Source organism: Eleginops maclovinus, chromosome 3 (assembly GCF_036324505.1).
Source record: "Eleginops maclovinus isolate JMC-PN-2008 ecotype Puerto Natales chromosome 3, JC_Emac_rtc_rv5, whole genome shotgun sequence".
NCBI lineage: Eukaryota > Metazoa > Chordata > Actinopteri > Perciformes > Eleginopidae > Eleginops > Eleginops maclovinus.
This window is the reverse complement of record NC_086351.1, coordinates 25,252,197-25,268,174: the sequence shown is the minus strand read 5'-3', so window position 1 is coordinate 25,268,174 and position 15,978 is coordinate 25,252,197. Positions and strand designations below refer to the sequence as shown.

Genomic DNA, 15,978 nt, shown 5'->3' with positions numbered 1-15,978 from the left:
GTCTCTTTCATACCCGGGCACTCCCCAAGGAAGCAATCCACGGTCTCCAGCCACTCCCCTCTGCACTCGGAGCCCCCGTACGAGGGGCCGTTACACTCCCGGGTTCTCTGCGTGGTCCCGTTGGAGCAGGAGGTGGAGCACGAGCTCCAGCTGGACCACTCGTTCCACACTCCATCCACTGAGAGCGCCCAGAGGTCAGCAGCACCAGAGAGGATAACACGGAAAATGCATTAGTCGGCGCATTATTGATTATATAACAATTAAAAAACATCACAAATAGAGTAAAGAGTTGCAGTTTTCCATTCGGGGGTTCACTGTAGAAAATGTGTACTTAGACATAAGATAATGTATTGTATTCTTTGTGTTTTTGTATGCTTGACACCTCTGATCCAGATACTCATTCGCCGGTTCACATGACCTACTGTACTGTTTCATATGGTTGCTGCAGTAACATGGAAAAGCTTTAATAGGTAAACATGTTGATCAATTGACCAAATAATCACACTAATCCTGCCATTATAGGGGGACAGAATATAATACATTTTAATAAGAGAAAGGCACAAGTTGCGTGTGAAAAGCTGCATGGGGTAAGGTTATATTTCATTCCAATGATTTGAAATACATAATGCCTGAATGTGCTCCTCACCTGGACAGACAGCTATGTTGCAGAACTTGGTCTGTTTCTCTGGGCCATCACAGGCATCGCCCCCAAACTGTGGGGGGGTGCAGGTTCGTGTTCGCGACCTGTAACCTCGGCCACAGGTCGATGAACACAAACTCCACGGTGACCACTCGTCCCAAGCGCCGTGCACTGCAATCAGAGCAGCTAGGGTATGATTTATAGACAGACACATACACAGACCCCCTGAGCCCACCAAACAACAAGAGGACTGTCCTGACTCTGAAACATGACTGCTGTTTAGCCGGGGATGCCAATCCATTGGGATGATGTTGCTTTCTAAGGAGATGAGTCTCCCTGCCTGTCTGCATGTAGGAGAGCCTGGGAGCACTGTGGAATCTCTGCTGCGTCAGTGGGGGTCTTTGCTAACTGCAGGCTAAGTGAGGGGACAAATAAACCCAGGGGCGACAGATCTGCTAAGTGCCTGATGAGGTGAGTCAGGTGGGTCTTGTATGGGTGAGGCAGGGTACAAGAGAGGGCTTAGCGAGCGCAGGGAGGTGGCAGTGGAGGAAAAGGCTTGGTGGGGTGGGGGGAGGGGCTTACCTGGACAAACAGCAGAGTTGTTGCAAGTTCTCTGCTCGCGCAGGGGCCCACTACACTGGGTGCTGTAGAGGGAGGACACACAGAGACGAGTGCGACTCTGCCAGCCCTCCCCACATGTGGCAGAACACACACTCCACGCTGACCACTCGTCACCTGAAGCTGTGTCTACTGAAGAGGGGGTGGGTAAAGGATAGGAGGGTAAAAGGAGAAAAAAGAGGAAAAGGAAAGGGCCATAACTAATTATCATGCGGGATGCAGCCTCTGTGGCCAAAACAGGAAGGGTCGTGGTGTGAAGGGTAGATTCTAGCTGAGCCACATTTGAAGGGTTGCCTCCTTCGAAGGCCAACAGGTGGATGAGGCTAACCCGGTCTAAAGGGTCCTCCACATGTGGCTTTGTTTGGCCTTAATTGCTCATAGGGATCTATTCACTTTAGGAGACAATGGGCTTTAACCATCTGTAGACCTGCTCAACAGGAAGTGAGCTGCAGGTCCAACCCGTCTAATGTTCATTCCAACTTCAATCCTTCAAAAGAGGCGACCCCTGAAATGGACCCCAGCTTCTGTTCTGCTTGTCCTTCTTCAACTGTAGGGCTCTGATTTCATATCCTTTGCATTAACTTCCAGTGGAAGTTAATGCCACTGGCTTAGGATATGTCAGTGATGTTTTCAATGGTCATGACTGCCGATGTAATAGGTCAGTTCACCAATAAGGACGGATTTGGCATTCAAAGCTTGGGAAGCAGGGAGAAGAGAACTAAACAGGACGAGGCGAATCGATTAGCTAGGTAAAGTGATACTTCACACAAACTGTCTTTGTGTCAAAGCTGCAAACCCTGTAGGCCTGACATGTCTTTACATGAATTCTGCTTGGATCAGTACAGGTGGTAGCCAACAGTGAGTTTTGTGGTTGGTGGATATCACTGTATCCACTGTAGTCAACCCTGCATCACTGACTTATATCCATCCATCTGCTTTGTTAGATATGGTTAAATACTGATACAAACCCCAGCTGGTCACATCTTTTTATCTCTGTTTTAACTTGGTAATGTTTCACATTTTTTAAAGATTGATACCCTTCTCTTGTCTGTTCATTAAGTTCAGAGATTAAGCAAGGAGGCTAATAGCCTAGCTTGATAAGCATAAGGAGGCCTAGTTTCTAAAGTAAAAACATGTGTGACCTTTAAAGCACACTTTTGTATTCAAAATACTTGAGTAAACATCTCAATCCTATGTTTAGAGGAGTTATGTGTGTAACTATTTCTTGGCAAATGAATGCCACTTGACCTCAGAGTGAAGCACGCTAAGCTAGGCTAAACAACTAGCTCCAAATACACCATACAGACAGGAGAGTTGTGTCTCACTTTTTAGGGGGTTTGTAGCCAAAAATGATACCTCCTAATCGGTTGAACTATTTCATTCAGCCTACAGCGGGTTGTTCCTGCTCCTGATTTTGGGTGGAGTATCACTTTATCAGAGACTCCATTCGGTATAGTGTTTTACAGACAGGGCACAGTGTCCTGTTATGACCCACATAAAATACCATTTCACTATGTTCAGTCAGGGTCCATGTTGGAATTAGTTCACTGCGGACGAGGCACTGCTTTGGGAGATTTTGATAGATGGGTAGATTAAAAGTGTCTTGTGTGTGTTTGTCAGGATGTGTAAAGTGTACAGATGTGGTGGTCACCCAAGCTTCCACAGTGACTGATGCATGGGATCCCTCCGCGTCCCGTTGTCTTACCTGTCTGAGGGCTCTGCTGTCCGCCTCGGGGCTTGTCTACGTCATCACGCTTGCGGCTGTCCACCGAGCGAAGCGATTGGCTGCGAGAGAGATGGCGGCCTTTGCCTAAAGAGGGTGAGGCAAGGCCGGGGGGAGGAGGGGGCGGGGGTTAGCAACCAGAGGTCCGTCATTAACGTCTTATATTTGGGACACAACCGTGACGTGATGGTCACCCAGAACAGCATCAGCCAAACTTGGGACTTTTGTTGTGCTGTCGGTATTAGAGTGCTGTAAGTGTGTGCAGTGCTTCATGTCTTCAGCTGTTGTATGATAGTGGTAATGTGAGTCTTAAATGCCTCTGATGGCATGAAATACACATAACACATCTACGATAATGCTGTTGGAGCTATTTGTCAGACAAAAACCAAAATGCTAGTCCTTTACAAATGAAGAAAGCAGGAGAACAATTGAGTAAAAGTAAATAGCTTTTACATAATTGCACTCAGATGTTTGATTTCCTGTGTCCTTTCATCCATTTGTGTGTGTAATGATTTTCACTACGCATGCATGGTCTTTAAAACGGTTGACCATGCCCTCATTATTTTCATCGATCAAAGTCCCCTTTCCAACATGCACTCCTTAAGTCAACACGCTGACTTATAGAGGATGGATGCACAAGGGGATGAACAAGATGTAAAAAAAAAACAATATAAAAAAAGCTGTAAACACACAGTTTGTACACACCTGGCGCTCATAATTAACCGCATAGTGAAATAAATCTTGCAGACACGCATGGTTGAAACATGAACACACACACAGAATGGGGGTCTCACCGCTGCAGGACTGTGCGTTGCAGGGCCGCCCCTCCTCCACCACTCCCTCACACAGGTTTGTCTCCTCTGCCGGTGACTGACAGGTCCGAGCCCGGGTTTGAATCCCGCCTCCGCACTCGCTGCTGCATCGTCTCCACTGACCCCACACACTCCAACCACCTGAAACACACACACAGCAGCAAAGAGTGATCAGAGAGTGCACTCTCTGGATCAAAGGGGGTCAACATGTTGTTACATGTCTACTAGGTTCAAGGGTTTTATTATCAGATGCACAGTAGCTACAGTGTCGTTATGGCAATGGAAATGTTAGGTCCCGAGCTCCTCCAAAAATGCCACATTTTATAAAACGGACATAAACTAAATAATAATATAATACAACATTAAAAAAATAAAACTAACAAATGTTTCAAATTGAAACAGAGCAGTTTAAATTAGAGTAATATATCTTGTTAGACTAGTGCAGATGAAGTATATACATGTCAGAAAAATTAATAAACACAATAAGCTAATTATGCATGGCATAATGACCGGAGCAATGTCGGTGTATCTTGCATTTCCAACATGCTTAGCAGATACATTTTATTCCTACAAAAAGAAAATATAAGGGATTGAGATGCCTGGCAGTCTAAAGAGTAAATAGTGTTATTAAAATCATAGACACATACATGGAGCAATAATTATAAACCAATGATATTGTTAGCCTCGCAGCGTAAGGAAAAACACAGGAGCTGCTCTAGAGGCTTTAACTCCCGTTTCTTCTTCAATATGTCGCCCGGTGTCCATGTCACTTCCTGACCGGAGTTCTTTCCCTCTTGAATCAAAGAGAAGAGCTTATGCTTCACTTGTTGTCAGTCGAGCCCTGATTTTTATGGGGGCCTCCATCTTTGTATGTAGCGTAAAAAATAAAATCAATAAATATATACACATAGAGCTCCGGAAAAAACAAGAGACCACTCCAAATGTTTCTTAAATCTGTATCTGTACATGTATGGCAGCCATTCCATTGTCTGTTGAATTCCAACACAGAGAAATGTTGTAGTTTAAAGAACACAATACAAAAAAAAAAATGTAACTCAAAGACAAACCTATAAATAATACAACCAGAGAAACTGATAATGCTGAAGTGGTCTCTTACATTTTTCTGGAGCTGTACATACTGTATGTATATATACTGTATACATGAGTATAAGATGTGAGTACTTCTTCCTCCTCCGCCCCTGACCTGTAATTAAGTCAGGTATCAGACTCAGGTGTGTATATACAAATACATGTTGTTTTTGAATTATTCCTGCAATTATCTTTTGACCCTCTAGTGTTGAGCGACATTCAGATTTGTAATTAAGTCTCCATCTCTAGCCTGTAGTCAGGCATGTGTTTACTATAGGGAGGGAGGAAGCTCAGGTTTCAGGTCATTCTTATTGTTCTTTATTCAAACTAACCTACCGATTGCATGCACAATTAATCAGAATCAATATGATGACCTAATATTTGAATATATAGACACTAAAGACAAATCTGAGCCTTCTTCCATTATGTATTATTATTACCTGTTCAATTTTGACTCAAAATTGTACTGGACATATACTGTATGCAACATTTTTGACATTGTATTTCTCCCATAACTTCCCCCCTTTATTGTAAATCTTGATTTCCATTCACACCATTAAACAATATAAATGTACATTCAGTTTAGACTTACGATTCCCTTATTTATGTTTATCCTGGTGTTAAAATGGAAATCAAGTTTTACCATGTAGCAATACATAATTTAAATATGTGTATTGTCTGCTAAACTGGAAGTGATATACATGAGTGGATTGAATGTCAGTAGATAATGAGGTAATACAAAAATACGTAGATTTTCACAAATAATCTGCAGTAGAATTCCAGCATAGAGCCACACAGACTGATCTGAGGGGAGATTTAAAACAGAGGTGTGATGAATGCCATTGTCATTGTGAAATTCCCTGTTTGGCCGTTCTGATTTAATGCGCTCCATTAAGATGTGTGCTGATATGGGGAGGAGCGGCTCTCGATGGCTCTCTTTCCCTTTGTCCTGCACACTCATGAATGTTTAATGGCAGAGACAGATGCTTTTCAGCCCCCACAGGCAATGGCAAATATGTATTAATCTGCATGAATAGAACATGAAGTTGGCCAACATCCAGACACACACGTTTTTAATTAGCTGCAAGTCCTTTTAATTTGGGATGAGGGTTGGGATAAGGGAGGGCGCTGTGGATGGCACTTGATCCAGTCAAAAGAGTCAGATATGCACACACACACACACACACACACACACACACACACACACACACACACACACACACACACACACACACACACACACACACACACACACACACACACACACACACACACACACACACACACACACACACACACATTCACAATTTCTCTTCGGCAGATTCAAACTCTATGGATTGTAAGAGACATTTCAGTGAAGTCCAAATCTGTAAAATGTGACGTTTTCCTTCAGAAATGAAATTAGCAGGCACCAGTGATCACAGTCGATATGTCTTTGTGGTTGGCAGACTGACGGAGTGTAGCCTGAGTGTTTACTTATGGCTGTGAAAATTGTATTTTGTTAATCTTTCTGTGACCGCACTCAATCGGTCAATATGCAGTCCAATGCAGATAGGAACTGACCGAATCGTCCACTACAATACAAACAGCAGCCCATTGGACCAGAACAATGATCATTCTATCAGTGATTGAGACTTATTACACGGCAAATACCCGATTCTTCCCATCACCCCAGCAACAAGCTGTTCTGTCTGCTGCCGTCTGACAGGCGGTACCCCAGCATTAGGACCAAAACCACCAGACTCAGAGACAGTTTCATTCCACAGGCCATAAGACTGCTAAACACCTGAGCTCTGTGAAGGGCCTCCATAACACAAAAGATAGATCTGGTTGCATCTCAGAATTGATTCAATTTATTATCTCAAGAGTTATTAGTTTATCAAACAGTGTTTAATTGGATTTCACTGTACAATATTTAACCTTTTATTCAGTTTGTTATATTCAATTCTATTTACATGTACATAGAATCCTGCATTACTTGTTCACTTTCAACATTCTCTGCATCATTAGCTTATTGTGTTTATTTATTATTCTGACATATATCTGCACTACTTATAGTGTCTAATCTGCCTATTATTGTAATGTCCTATTCATTCTGGAACATTATTAGTTTTTTTCTTATTTTTCTTATTTTGTCTTATGTCCTTTTATAATATGTTGCATTGTTGGAGGAACTCTTGGCCTAAGATTTTCATTGCCATAACTACACTGTAGCTACTGTGCACATGACAATAAAAACCCTTGAACCTTGAATCTGATTGGTCAATTTACACATTCAACAGGTCGGCTACTTTTCGCTATCAGACCGCTGCTAAGGAGGCCATGTTATATTAGCAAACCTTGACTGCAACTTTTCATTGTAGCCAAATGTGTTCATTCAGCAAACAGTCCTGGTCATTAGGAACCAGAAAATGTGTTTTCATTTTTAAGTTTGAATCAGTTTACTATAAGTTAGAAAACGTCAGGTTTCTGTGAACACATAGTCTAAAATCCACACCTCCGTAATGTTTAAAATATTTTTGGGAACTTGATTTGATTATACTTCCAGATGATAAAATACCCCAAAAATAAATTAAAAAACAGGACCCGGTTGCAATGAAACACTCAGACCCACAGTATTTATCTCGGGGGCGCATCAAACATTTGTAAGCTAAGGCTAACTGAGATTTGATAAGTTCTGTAGAGGCACAGGGTCCCGCTGAGTATTGTGTGCTTGTACTTACAAACTGTAAATGTGTGCTGTGACTATGTTTAGTGAGCAGTTTGATTTGTTTATTTCAGAACAGGTTAGATTTTGTAAAAACAGTTTTTATGGTCTCTCTATTAAGTTGTTTTAATCGACATGCCTGTATAGTTTTCTACAACACTTCCTACAAACTAAGATAATTTCCTCTTATGGAGAACACTTAAAGCAGGGGTGTCCAAACTTTTTCCACCGAGGGCGAAATACAGAAAAATATACGAAGGTCTGGGCGCCTTACTAGAGTTGAAGTATATGGCCTCTTAAGTTAGGTTATAAGTTATCAAAATCAATCAAATGTAGGAAAGGTATGCTTGATACTTGAATATGGTTTAGGAAAAAAACAGCCTACACCACAGCTCTCCGTAGGGCTCGCTCAGAGAGCTTATAATAGGGGAAAATGAAGGGTATATTTCAGTTATTGGGCTTTTTTTGATCAATTTAGATTTGTTAGAAAATGTTTTCAACTTTAATTGCCTGAATTTATTTGAAAAGTGGGCTCATTAAATCATGAAAACAGTGTAAGATATGCTTACATATCGTCTTGTGCTTGACTTATATTTAAATACAATATAAGACAAGCACAAGTTTAATCTATGGGCCAGATGACATTATCCTTTTGAATTAGCTGAGGGCCAATTTAAAATAGCCTGCGGGCCGCATTTGGCCCCCGGGCCGTAGTTTGGACGCCCCTGACTTAAAGTATCCTTGACCTTGATATATTATGGTTAGATAGACAGATTGTCATTCAATTACCTGAGCACATTTATGCCCCTAGAGGGAAAACGCTTTTTTATTATACTGACCTCGAATGTGCTTCCTGACAAACTTTATTTTTATTCCTGGTAAGGCAGTTTGGATAGCTACATTATTAGTGCGTCACTCTTGATTGACTGTTGAATGGCATTACCTTTTGGGGGCTTTAGTCTGGCTTTATGTCTGCAAAGAAGTGCTAATAAATTAGATTTATTAGTATTTGTTCGGGAACATTTTTTAGCGCACTTATGTGAAAAGTACACACACTGAAGACAACAGAAAACTGTGGGTGTGCACCAGCCCAGACACTAGGAGAATAATGTCATTACCATGGCAACGCATCGTCCTGACAAGTCGTCAAACTTTATTGCCAATGTCTGAAACCTGTCCATTTTAAGGTCAATGAAGAGAAAAGAGAAGTGTAAGAGGACAGAGTGACCTGACTGTGAGCCCCAAGGTGAAGCAGTTTCAGTTAAAGGCTACGTTTTCTGACGTTCTGATATTCTTTTTATACAAATATTTTACTAACAAACCAAACCATGAATAAATCCTACTAAATTGTGTGTGAATCCACAAGCCTGATAAATCTTTTGTTCCGTGTCAGAGAGCTCCATTGTAGTCCAAGAACGATTACAACACATCTCACTTCCCTCATTACCATGTCAACATTCAATTTTAAAAATGACTCCTTCATACAGTTCATACTTCTGCTGCAGACTCACTAGAGGTCCCAAAGTGGATGAATCCGCCGCTGAAAGTAGTTCCTGACAAAAGCACGATTTCTTCTTGTCTGAGTAACATTTTTTTTTTAAAAGATATTTTTGGGGGGCTTTTTGCCTTTAATCGGATAGGACGGTGGAGAGTGACAGGAAAGTGGGAGAGAGAGTCGGGTGGGATCCAGAAAGGACAACGGTTCGCCGGCGTACGGTGCAGGTGCCCCAGCCAGTTGCGCCACGGCCGGGGCTGTTTGAGTAACATTTGATAAAACCAATGACCGTCACACATTGAAGAAATAACTGAGACAACAGAAAATAGAGACTGTATATTTATCTCTTGAGGTATCAGAGGGTTAGGACAGTATGAGGATTGACTAAGGAAATGTTGGCCTATACTTATTAGGGCAAGATATCTAAACAAATGACTAAGAACACTTTCTGTATGGAGCTGGATGTGCAGTATGTGAGTGCCACACACAGGGTAGCGTTGGAAAGTATTTAGGAGCCAAAAAGCTTTGTTATCCAATCAAGTTGTATAAGGATTTGTTTACATCTCTCACAGTTGTAATTGGTTACTTCTTTTAATCATCACATGGGTGTGGTGTAAGGTATTTACTCCACCTGTTGTGTGGATGACAAAGAGCGTTTTGGTAGACTCAGAAAGACCAGATGGTCCTGTAAAGACGATTGTTTGTCTTATTAGACATCATGGAACAACAACTCCTTTGCATCTTCTGGGACTTTATGCGTTGGGAGTTTTGTCGCTTCATTTAGTCACCAGAAAAGATCATCCCATCAAAGACGCCACGGCAAGGACCAGATTCTACGCTGACGATTAACCTGTATCTCGGAGTGTGACTGAATGGATACAATTGGAACATTTGGATTGTTTCCTCTCTTGACTCTTTCATTGGCTTAGTCACTTCCAGGCGGATACATCTTGATTTGATAATACTATAAATTAAATCAAATGACCCAGTTGCAATTGAAACACTATAAGATTTGATAAGTTCTGTAGAGGCACAGGGTCCCGCTGTGTACTGTGTGCTTGTACTTACAAACTGTAAATGTGTGTGGGGCTGTGACTATGTTTAGTGAGCAGTTTGATTTGTTTATTTCAGAACAGGTTAGATTTTGTAAAAACAGTTTTTATGGTCTTTCTATTAAGTTTGTTTTTATTGAAATGTGTCTAGTTTTCTGCAACATTTCTTCCAAACTAATATCATTTCCTCTCATGGAGAACACTTAAAGTATCCTTGATATATTATGATTAGATAGACCGATTGCCGTTCAATTACCTGAGCACATTTATGCCATCAGAGGGAAAAAGCTTTTTTATTATACTAAACATTTCCTCTCTGTGGATTAAAATGGGGCGGAGCATTAAATAACAAAATACTTGTGTTCATTAAACACAATTTAACTTTACATTTAGTAAAAACGTTATTAAGGAACCGCTCAAATTGACAAACAAGATTTGACCTCCTTAGGGACTGAATTTATTTGGAGTTTTGTTGCTACAGACACATTGTTGGTTTAGTTTTTTACATTTTATTCTAAATATTTGTATAATTTGGACCAGTTAATGACATTATTGATATATTTACATCAAGTTAGCATTGTCCCAGACTTCTGGCTTTATGTAAAGTTCTGAAATGGACCAGTTTGAGTGTTTCTGGGGCTAATATAAGCCTTTTGCTGCAGAATAACCTTCAGCTGCCCTCCTGAATCAATCTGGGTTTATTGTGAACAAATATGCTTTATGAATACAGAGGGAGATTAACTGCAGTTTGGAGCAAAGGACAGACGCTCCTTCTGTTAAATGAAGGCTTTGGCAAGGCGAGAGAACAAGGGGGCGGGGTCCATTTACAGATAAGATTCATTCTTCTGCGGCGAAAAAGAAGACAAAATGACAAGACTATGAACTTTTTTCTCTTCCCCTTGCCCAATAATCAGACTCAGGGAAGGGAGGAAATTGGAGGAGAGTGACACAGTGTTGTCTTTCTCTCTCAGCAAGGACATTACATTATGTTCTGAATAATTCAGAAGGAGGTCTTTTTTTTTGTTGCCAGAAGTCACCACAATAATCCTATCCTTTCTTGCCTCTGAAACCGCCTGCTTTACTTTGACCTTCAGCCTCACCTTGCCCTGCTGTATGCTGCATGGCTCTGCACTTATGTGAGTGCATGCATGTGTATAGCGCAATTATTTATGTGTTAATGAAGAACTTCCTGGATGTCACCTTCACCTCCTGTGTGGAGCAAGGGTCGAGTGCATCTCCTGTTACAGCTCCAGTTTCTGCAGCTTTGGAATCATCAACAGTTGCCACTAACCCCCCCCCCCCCCCCCCCACACACTTAATGTCTCACACACATGCACTGTTATATTGCTGCAGATGTATCGATTTAGTGTGTGTGTGTGTGTGTGTGTGTGTGTGTGTGTGTGTGTGTGTGTGTGTGTGTGTGTGTGTGTGTGTGTGTGTGTGTGTGTGTGTGTGTGTTAGGAAGAAAGGATGGTGAAATATGATGTTGAAGTTGACAGCCATTGTTGGGGGGGGGGGGGGGTGTTGGAGCAGGAGGGCGAGGAAAATGTAATAAAGACAGAGACAAGAGGACCGAGGAAAATAATCAGGAAAACATGAAATGCAGGCAGAAAATGGGGGCCGATTAGTCCACACAGAGCTGGATGTGCTGAATGAAGGATAAGGCGAGTGCTGACACCCAGAGGACAGAAGCAGTCAACTGCACGGTGGAGATAACAGGCGGTGAAAGGAGAGACCGGGCGGGGGGAGGGGCAGTGGGGGTGAAAGAGGGAGATGGAGGGAGACAGGGACAGTAAGAGGGAAAAAAAAATGTTAGCACTGATAAGAGAGGGGAAATGAAAAGCGGGAGAAAAAAAAGGTAGTCTTATTCTGAACGGAGCACAGTGTTATAATTCAACACCCATCACAACGCTCACGTGTCCCTATAAAGACAGAGAATTATGTTTTGTTATTTTATTTTATTTTATTTTTTTACAAGTGAATATTCAGCACAGGGTTTTTCTTGGAATAAATATTCCACTGATTTCCTTCAATTTGACTCTGAGTGTTTGTAGTGAGAAATGCACCAGTTGATTTTTTAAAAGGCATTCAATGATGATCAGGGTTAACTGGAGGGTCATCGGTTCAAGTCCCAGGATGGACACAATTGTACTGTAGACCGGTGCCAGTATACTCTTGGGTATCGCTAAGGTAGCCTTTGAGCAAAGCACCGAACCCCAACACTTCTCCATGGTCACATGCCCACTGTTTATAGTTTAAATGCGCACTACAAAAACTGAAACGTTGACTTTAATTAAATGTATTATGTCAACAAACTGTATTTGTTTAGTTAGCAAGAATATTAATTTAAAAAATATATATTAACTAAATATTATTGCTTTTAAATAACCTAAAACAGTTTAAATCTGTTGACATAAAAAATGTAATTGTTCAATTTCCAGTGTCGTGTTCACTTCACACACACGTGATAATAAAAGGGGATTTGATTTGAATTCTCCATCGTGTTTTTGACAGGTCTAACAACCTTTTGCTCTTTCTAGGTGAATAAATCAAATTGAAAAATAAGAGAGAGTCCATCGATCAGTCTCCAGAGCAGAAGGCTTAACCTGTGGTTGAACCCCCCCAACAGATTAACCAGCACAAAACCAGCACCCCCATCAGGTCATGGTGACATTCAGCCATCAGTTCACAAAATATCATGACACTATTCCTTGCTGGCGGTAGCATCTGTGATTCTGTGTTTCACCTTCAGTTCCCTCTCCAACCAGTACCTGAAGCTGCCCATTGAATACATTGAAGAAATGTGATGGCTGGTGGTGTCCAAGTGAAGTTTGGTTGTAAAGGTTCTTCAAATGTGTACATATATGTGTAAAAAACATAAAGTATATGGCCTGCGCTCCCATGATTTTATACAGATGATAGTTCCAACAGTTCCAACAGAACTAGGGAAACATCTTTTAAATGTGCTGCCCGTTCTGTCTGGAATAATGTCCAGAAGGAGCGGAAACTGTCAGATTGAATCACTAATGGGGAGTTTAAGTCCATTTTTAAGGAAAAAGAACAAAACACTATGTTGTTGTGGTTGCTCTTATATCCCCTAACTGAAGTTGTCTTAAAATTGTGCCAGTTTTATAATGTGTCCGCCTGTATTGTTTGTGTTTGGTATAACATTGTTTATGCTGCTTTCTTGGCCAATACACTCTTGAAGAAGAGATTTTAATCTCAATGAGACTTTTACCTGGTTAAATAAAGGATATATAAATAAACAACAGTGTGTATCATTGTAATGGTGTCACCCAGTGTGAGCTTTGATTTAGGACAGAGCAGCTCTATGTCACAGGGAAAGATTATATATCAGAATTGAGATACGCACAATACTTACTCCACCTCACTACAGTGGTATTTAAAGGACAAATATGGTTTATAACAACCTGGGGTTTCTTTTTTATTGTATTAACCTTGATTTCTGTTTTTCTACAACCCTGTTATGAGTAATTTGCAGAGCTGTGGGAATGAGGTGACATTGAAGTTTGACGCAGCAAGCTTGTCGAGAATCAGACCCACACTTTAACCAGATTAACTAAAGTACTTTATTTGGAGGGCAACACTAAAGCGAGCACACATGTAGACACAGATTGATTATGGCACAGGAAAACTAAGCATGCTGGGAACTCATTTTCCCTGCCTGACATCACAATGGCGTCTCCCTTACCATGGTGGACTTCTTCTTCTTGAACTTAAACATTATTTGTATTGGGAACAATGCACAATAATACAAATACCTTTCATAGAATAGTGTCCAAAACTAATAAAAACTCATTGTAGATGTTTTCTCTTTCTCCTGTGTGACAACAAGTGGAAATGCTCCAGACAACACATGGGAAGATGGCAACTTCTCCGCCTGTTTCTTCAGCTTTATATTCAGTCAGAAAGGTTGTTGAGCAGCTTTGAGAGCATCACGGGACGGCACATCTCTCCATTGAATCTGAATTATTTTGGGCAGGTTAACAGCTCCTTCAGGCAGCTCTCTTTTCAGGTTACACACAATGTCCTCCTTCTACACTGAAATCCTTTCTTTGGTCAGACATATTCCAATAATATGAAAACACAGGGACTATCTGAGACTGGGGAGGAACATCGACTACATTTCTACACGTAGAAGCTCTACTCAGACACGGAATGTACAACAGTAGGCTGCAGAATTATAAACTAAGGCTTTAAAACATAAATGTCCCTTACCAAAATTAAGTGTTCCGGCTCTACTGAGACACAACTCGACAGCAAGAGCCACAATGTTTGCACAAATTGAAGACATGTTAAACAAAACAGGAGGTTGTACTGGAGTGCAAAGAAGGTAGTGTTTTCAAAAACCCTAGCCCTAACCCTAAGCCCTTTCCAAAATATTCACTAGAATGTACATTTGTAATGCATATAGTAAATAATACAATTACATACTGGTTTGACTGGTGAGGTAAGGTGATTTACTACATTTACATAGTCAAACGGTATTTTTTGTTCAGCCTCACAATGCTATTGGGTAGTAAATGTGTTTATAGGTCCCGCCCTCTGGCCATAAACTCACACAACTTCCAAATCTCAAAACCAAACAACATCTCTTTGTTTTATTGGATTTGGATTTGTCAGATTCATGTAAGTAAAATGTCTCAAAAATGTTTTGGGTTATTATTAAAATGTTGCGAATATGCACATATTTAGTCATTGTGGAGTACATTCATCACATTTTATTTTGATTTATTTTAATTCATTTTACATTGCAATATTACAAAATGTCCCTAAAAACGTACAAACACGTTTCATTTCTCCACCAGAGGCTTCCTACAACATCTGAAAGGTAAAAAAAATAATAATAATCTATTTCTGGGCTTTATAGGGTTAATAAATAAATAGGCTTATTTAGTATCTATTATCATGTGTGCGATGGTTGCTGTTTTTAACCCTTAAAAGGTTGTAAGGATATTTCGTGGGGACGTCTTCTAAAATCAAACACCATGTTTGACATTTGTTCAGATATAACTGAGGCTGGTCTCGAGCCTACTGACACTAACAGTAAACTTTAGACTTGTATGTTTTACGCACCTTATACAGCTTGACAAAATCATATTAAAGTGGTACAGTGATGCAGAGGCTCTAGTAACATCCAGATCCAACACGACAACAATTGCAAAGATCTGCTTAAAAAAGGATACTGATGCTGTAATATTACCCTGCCTTCATTAGCCTTACATGTCTAATTATATATGCACAAAGACGTATCTAAGCAAATGTGTATATAAATGTGTTGTGTCTCTTGATTTCCCCTCCTTGGTTGTCCCTCCCCTTGACCTGATTAACTGCCCCGCCCTTATTGTTTACACCTGTGTTCACCATGTATATTTAAGCTGTGTTTGTCTCTGTGCCCAGGGCCAGATCGTTTTGAGTTGCCACCACGCTAGTGTGCGTATGCTTAGAATGTTGTGACTATGGAATATTACCTCTAGTAAAAAAAACCTTTTTTGGAAACTCTTTTTGTGTTGAGTCGTGCATTTGGGCTTTTTATTGTGCCCCAGAGGTAACAAAATGTAGAGGTGTATGTACAGCATTCCTTGTACGTGTTTTTGTATATTCTGTTTTCCCTTTCTACATGATAAGAATCATTTCATTTACCCATGATGACCCTGTCTGCTTTCACACTGTCTGTTTATCACGAAAATGAACAACAATAAAAAATACTGTTGTACGCCTTGAATGGCCTGAATGTTTTCAAGAAGCTATTCAAATAAAATGAGCAATACTGCGTTCGAGTTAGCCAGGTACTCATGTCATTGTATGCTTCCATTTCTAT

The 15,978-nt window shown here is 40.7% G+C and overlaps 1 protein-coding gene across 1 annotated transcript in view; it reads right to left on the bottom strand.

Moving 5' to 3' along the window:
- adgrb1a (adhesion G protein-coupled receptor B1a) overlaps window positions 1-15,978 on the bottom strand; it is a 115,925-nt gene that overhangs the window by 76,107 nt on the left and 23,840 nt on the right. Inside the window, exons 2-6 of the mRNA XM_063880371.1 lie at window positions 3,776-3,934; window positions 2,964-3,068; window positions 1,223-1,390; window positions 647-811; window positions 14-178 (exon numbers count right to left, since the gene is read on the bottom strand). Of these exons, the coding sequence (XP_063736441.1) occupies window positions 14-178; window positions 647-811; window positions 1,223-1,390; window positions 2,964-3,068; window positions 3,776-3,934 (762 nt within the window). The remainder of the gene's footprint in view (window positions 1-13; window positions 179-646; window positions 812-1,222; window positions 1,391-2,963; window positions 3,069-3,775; window positions 3,935-15,978) is intronic.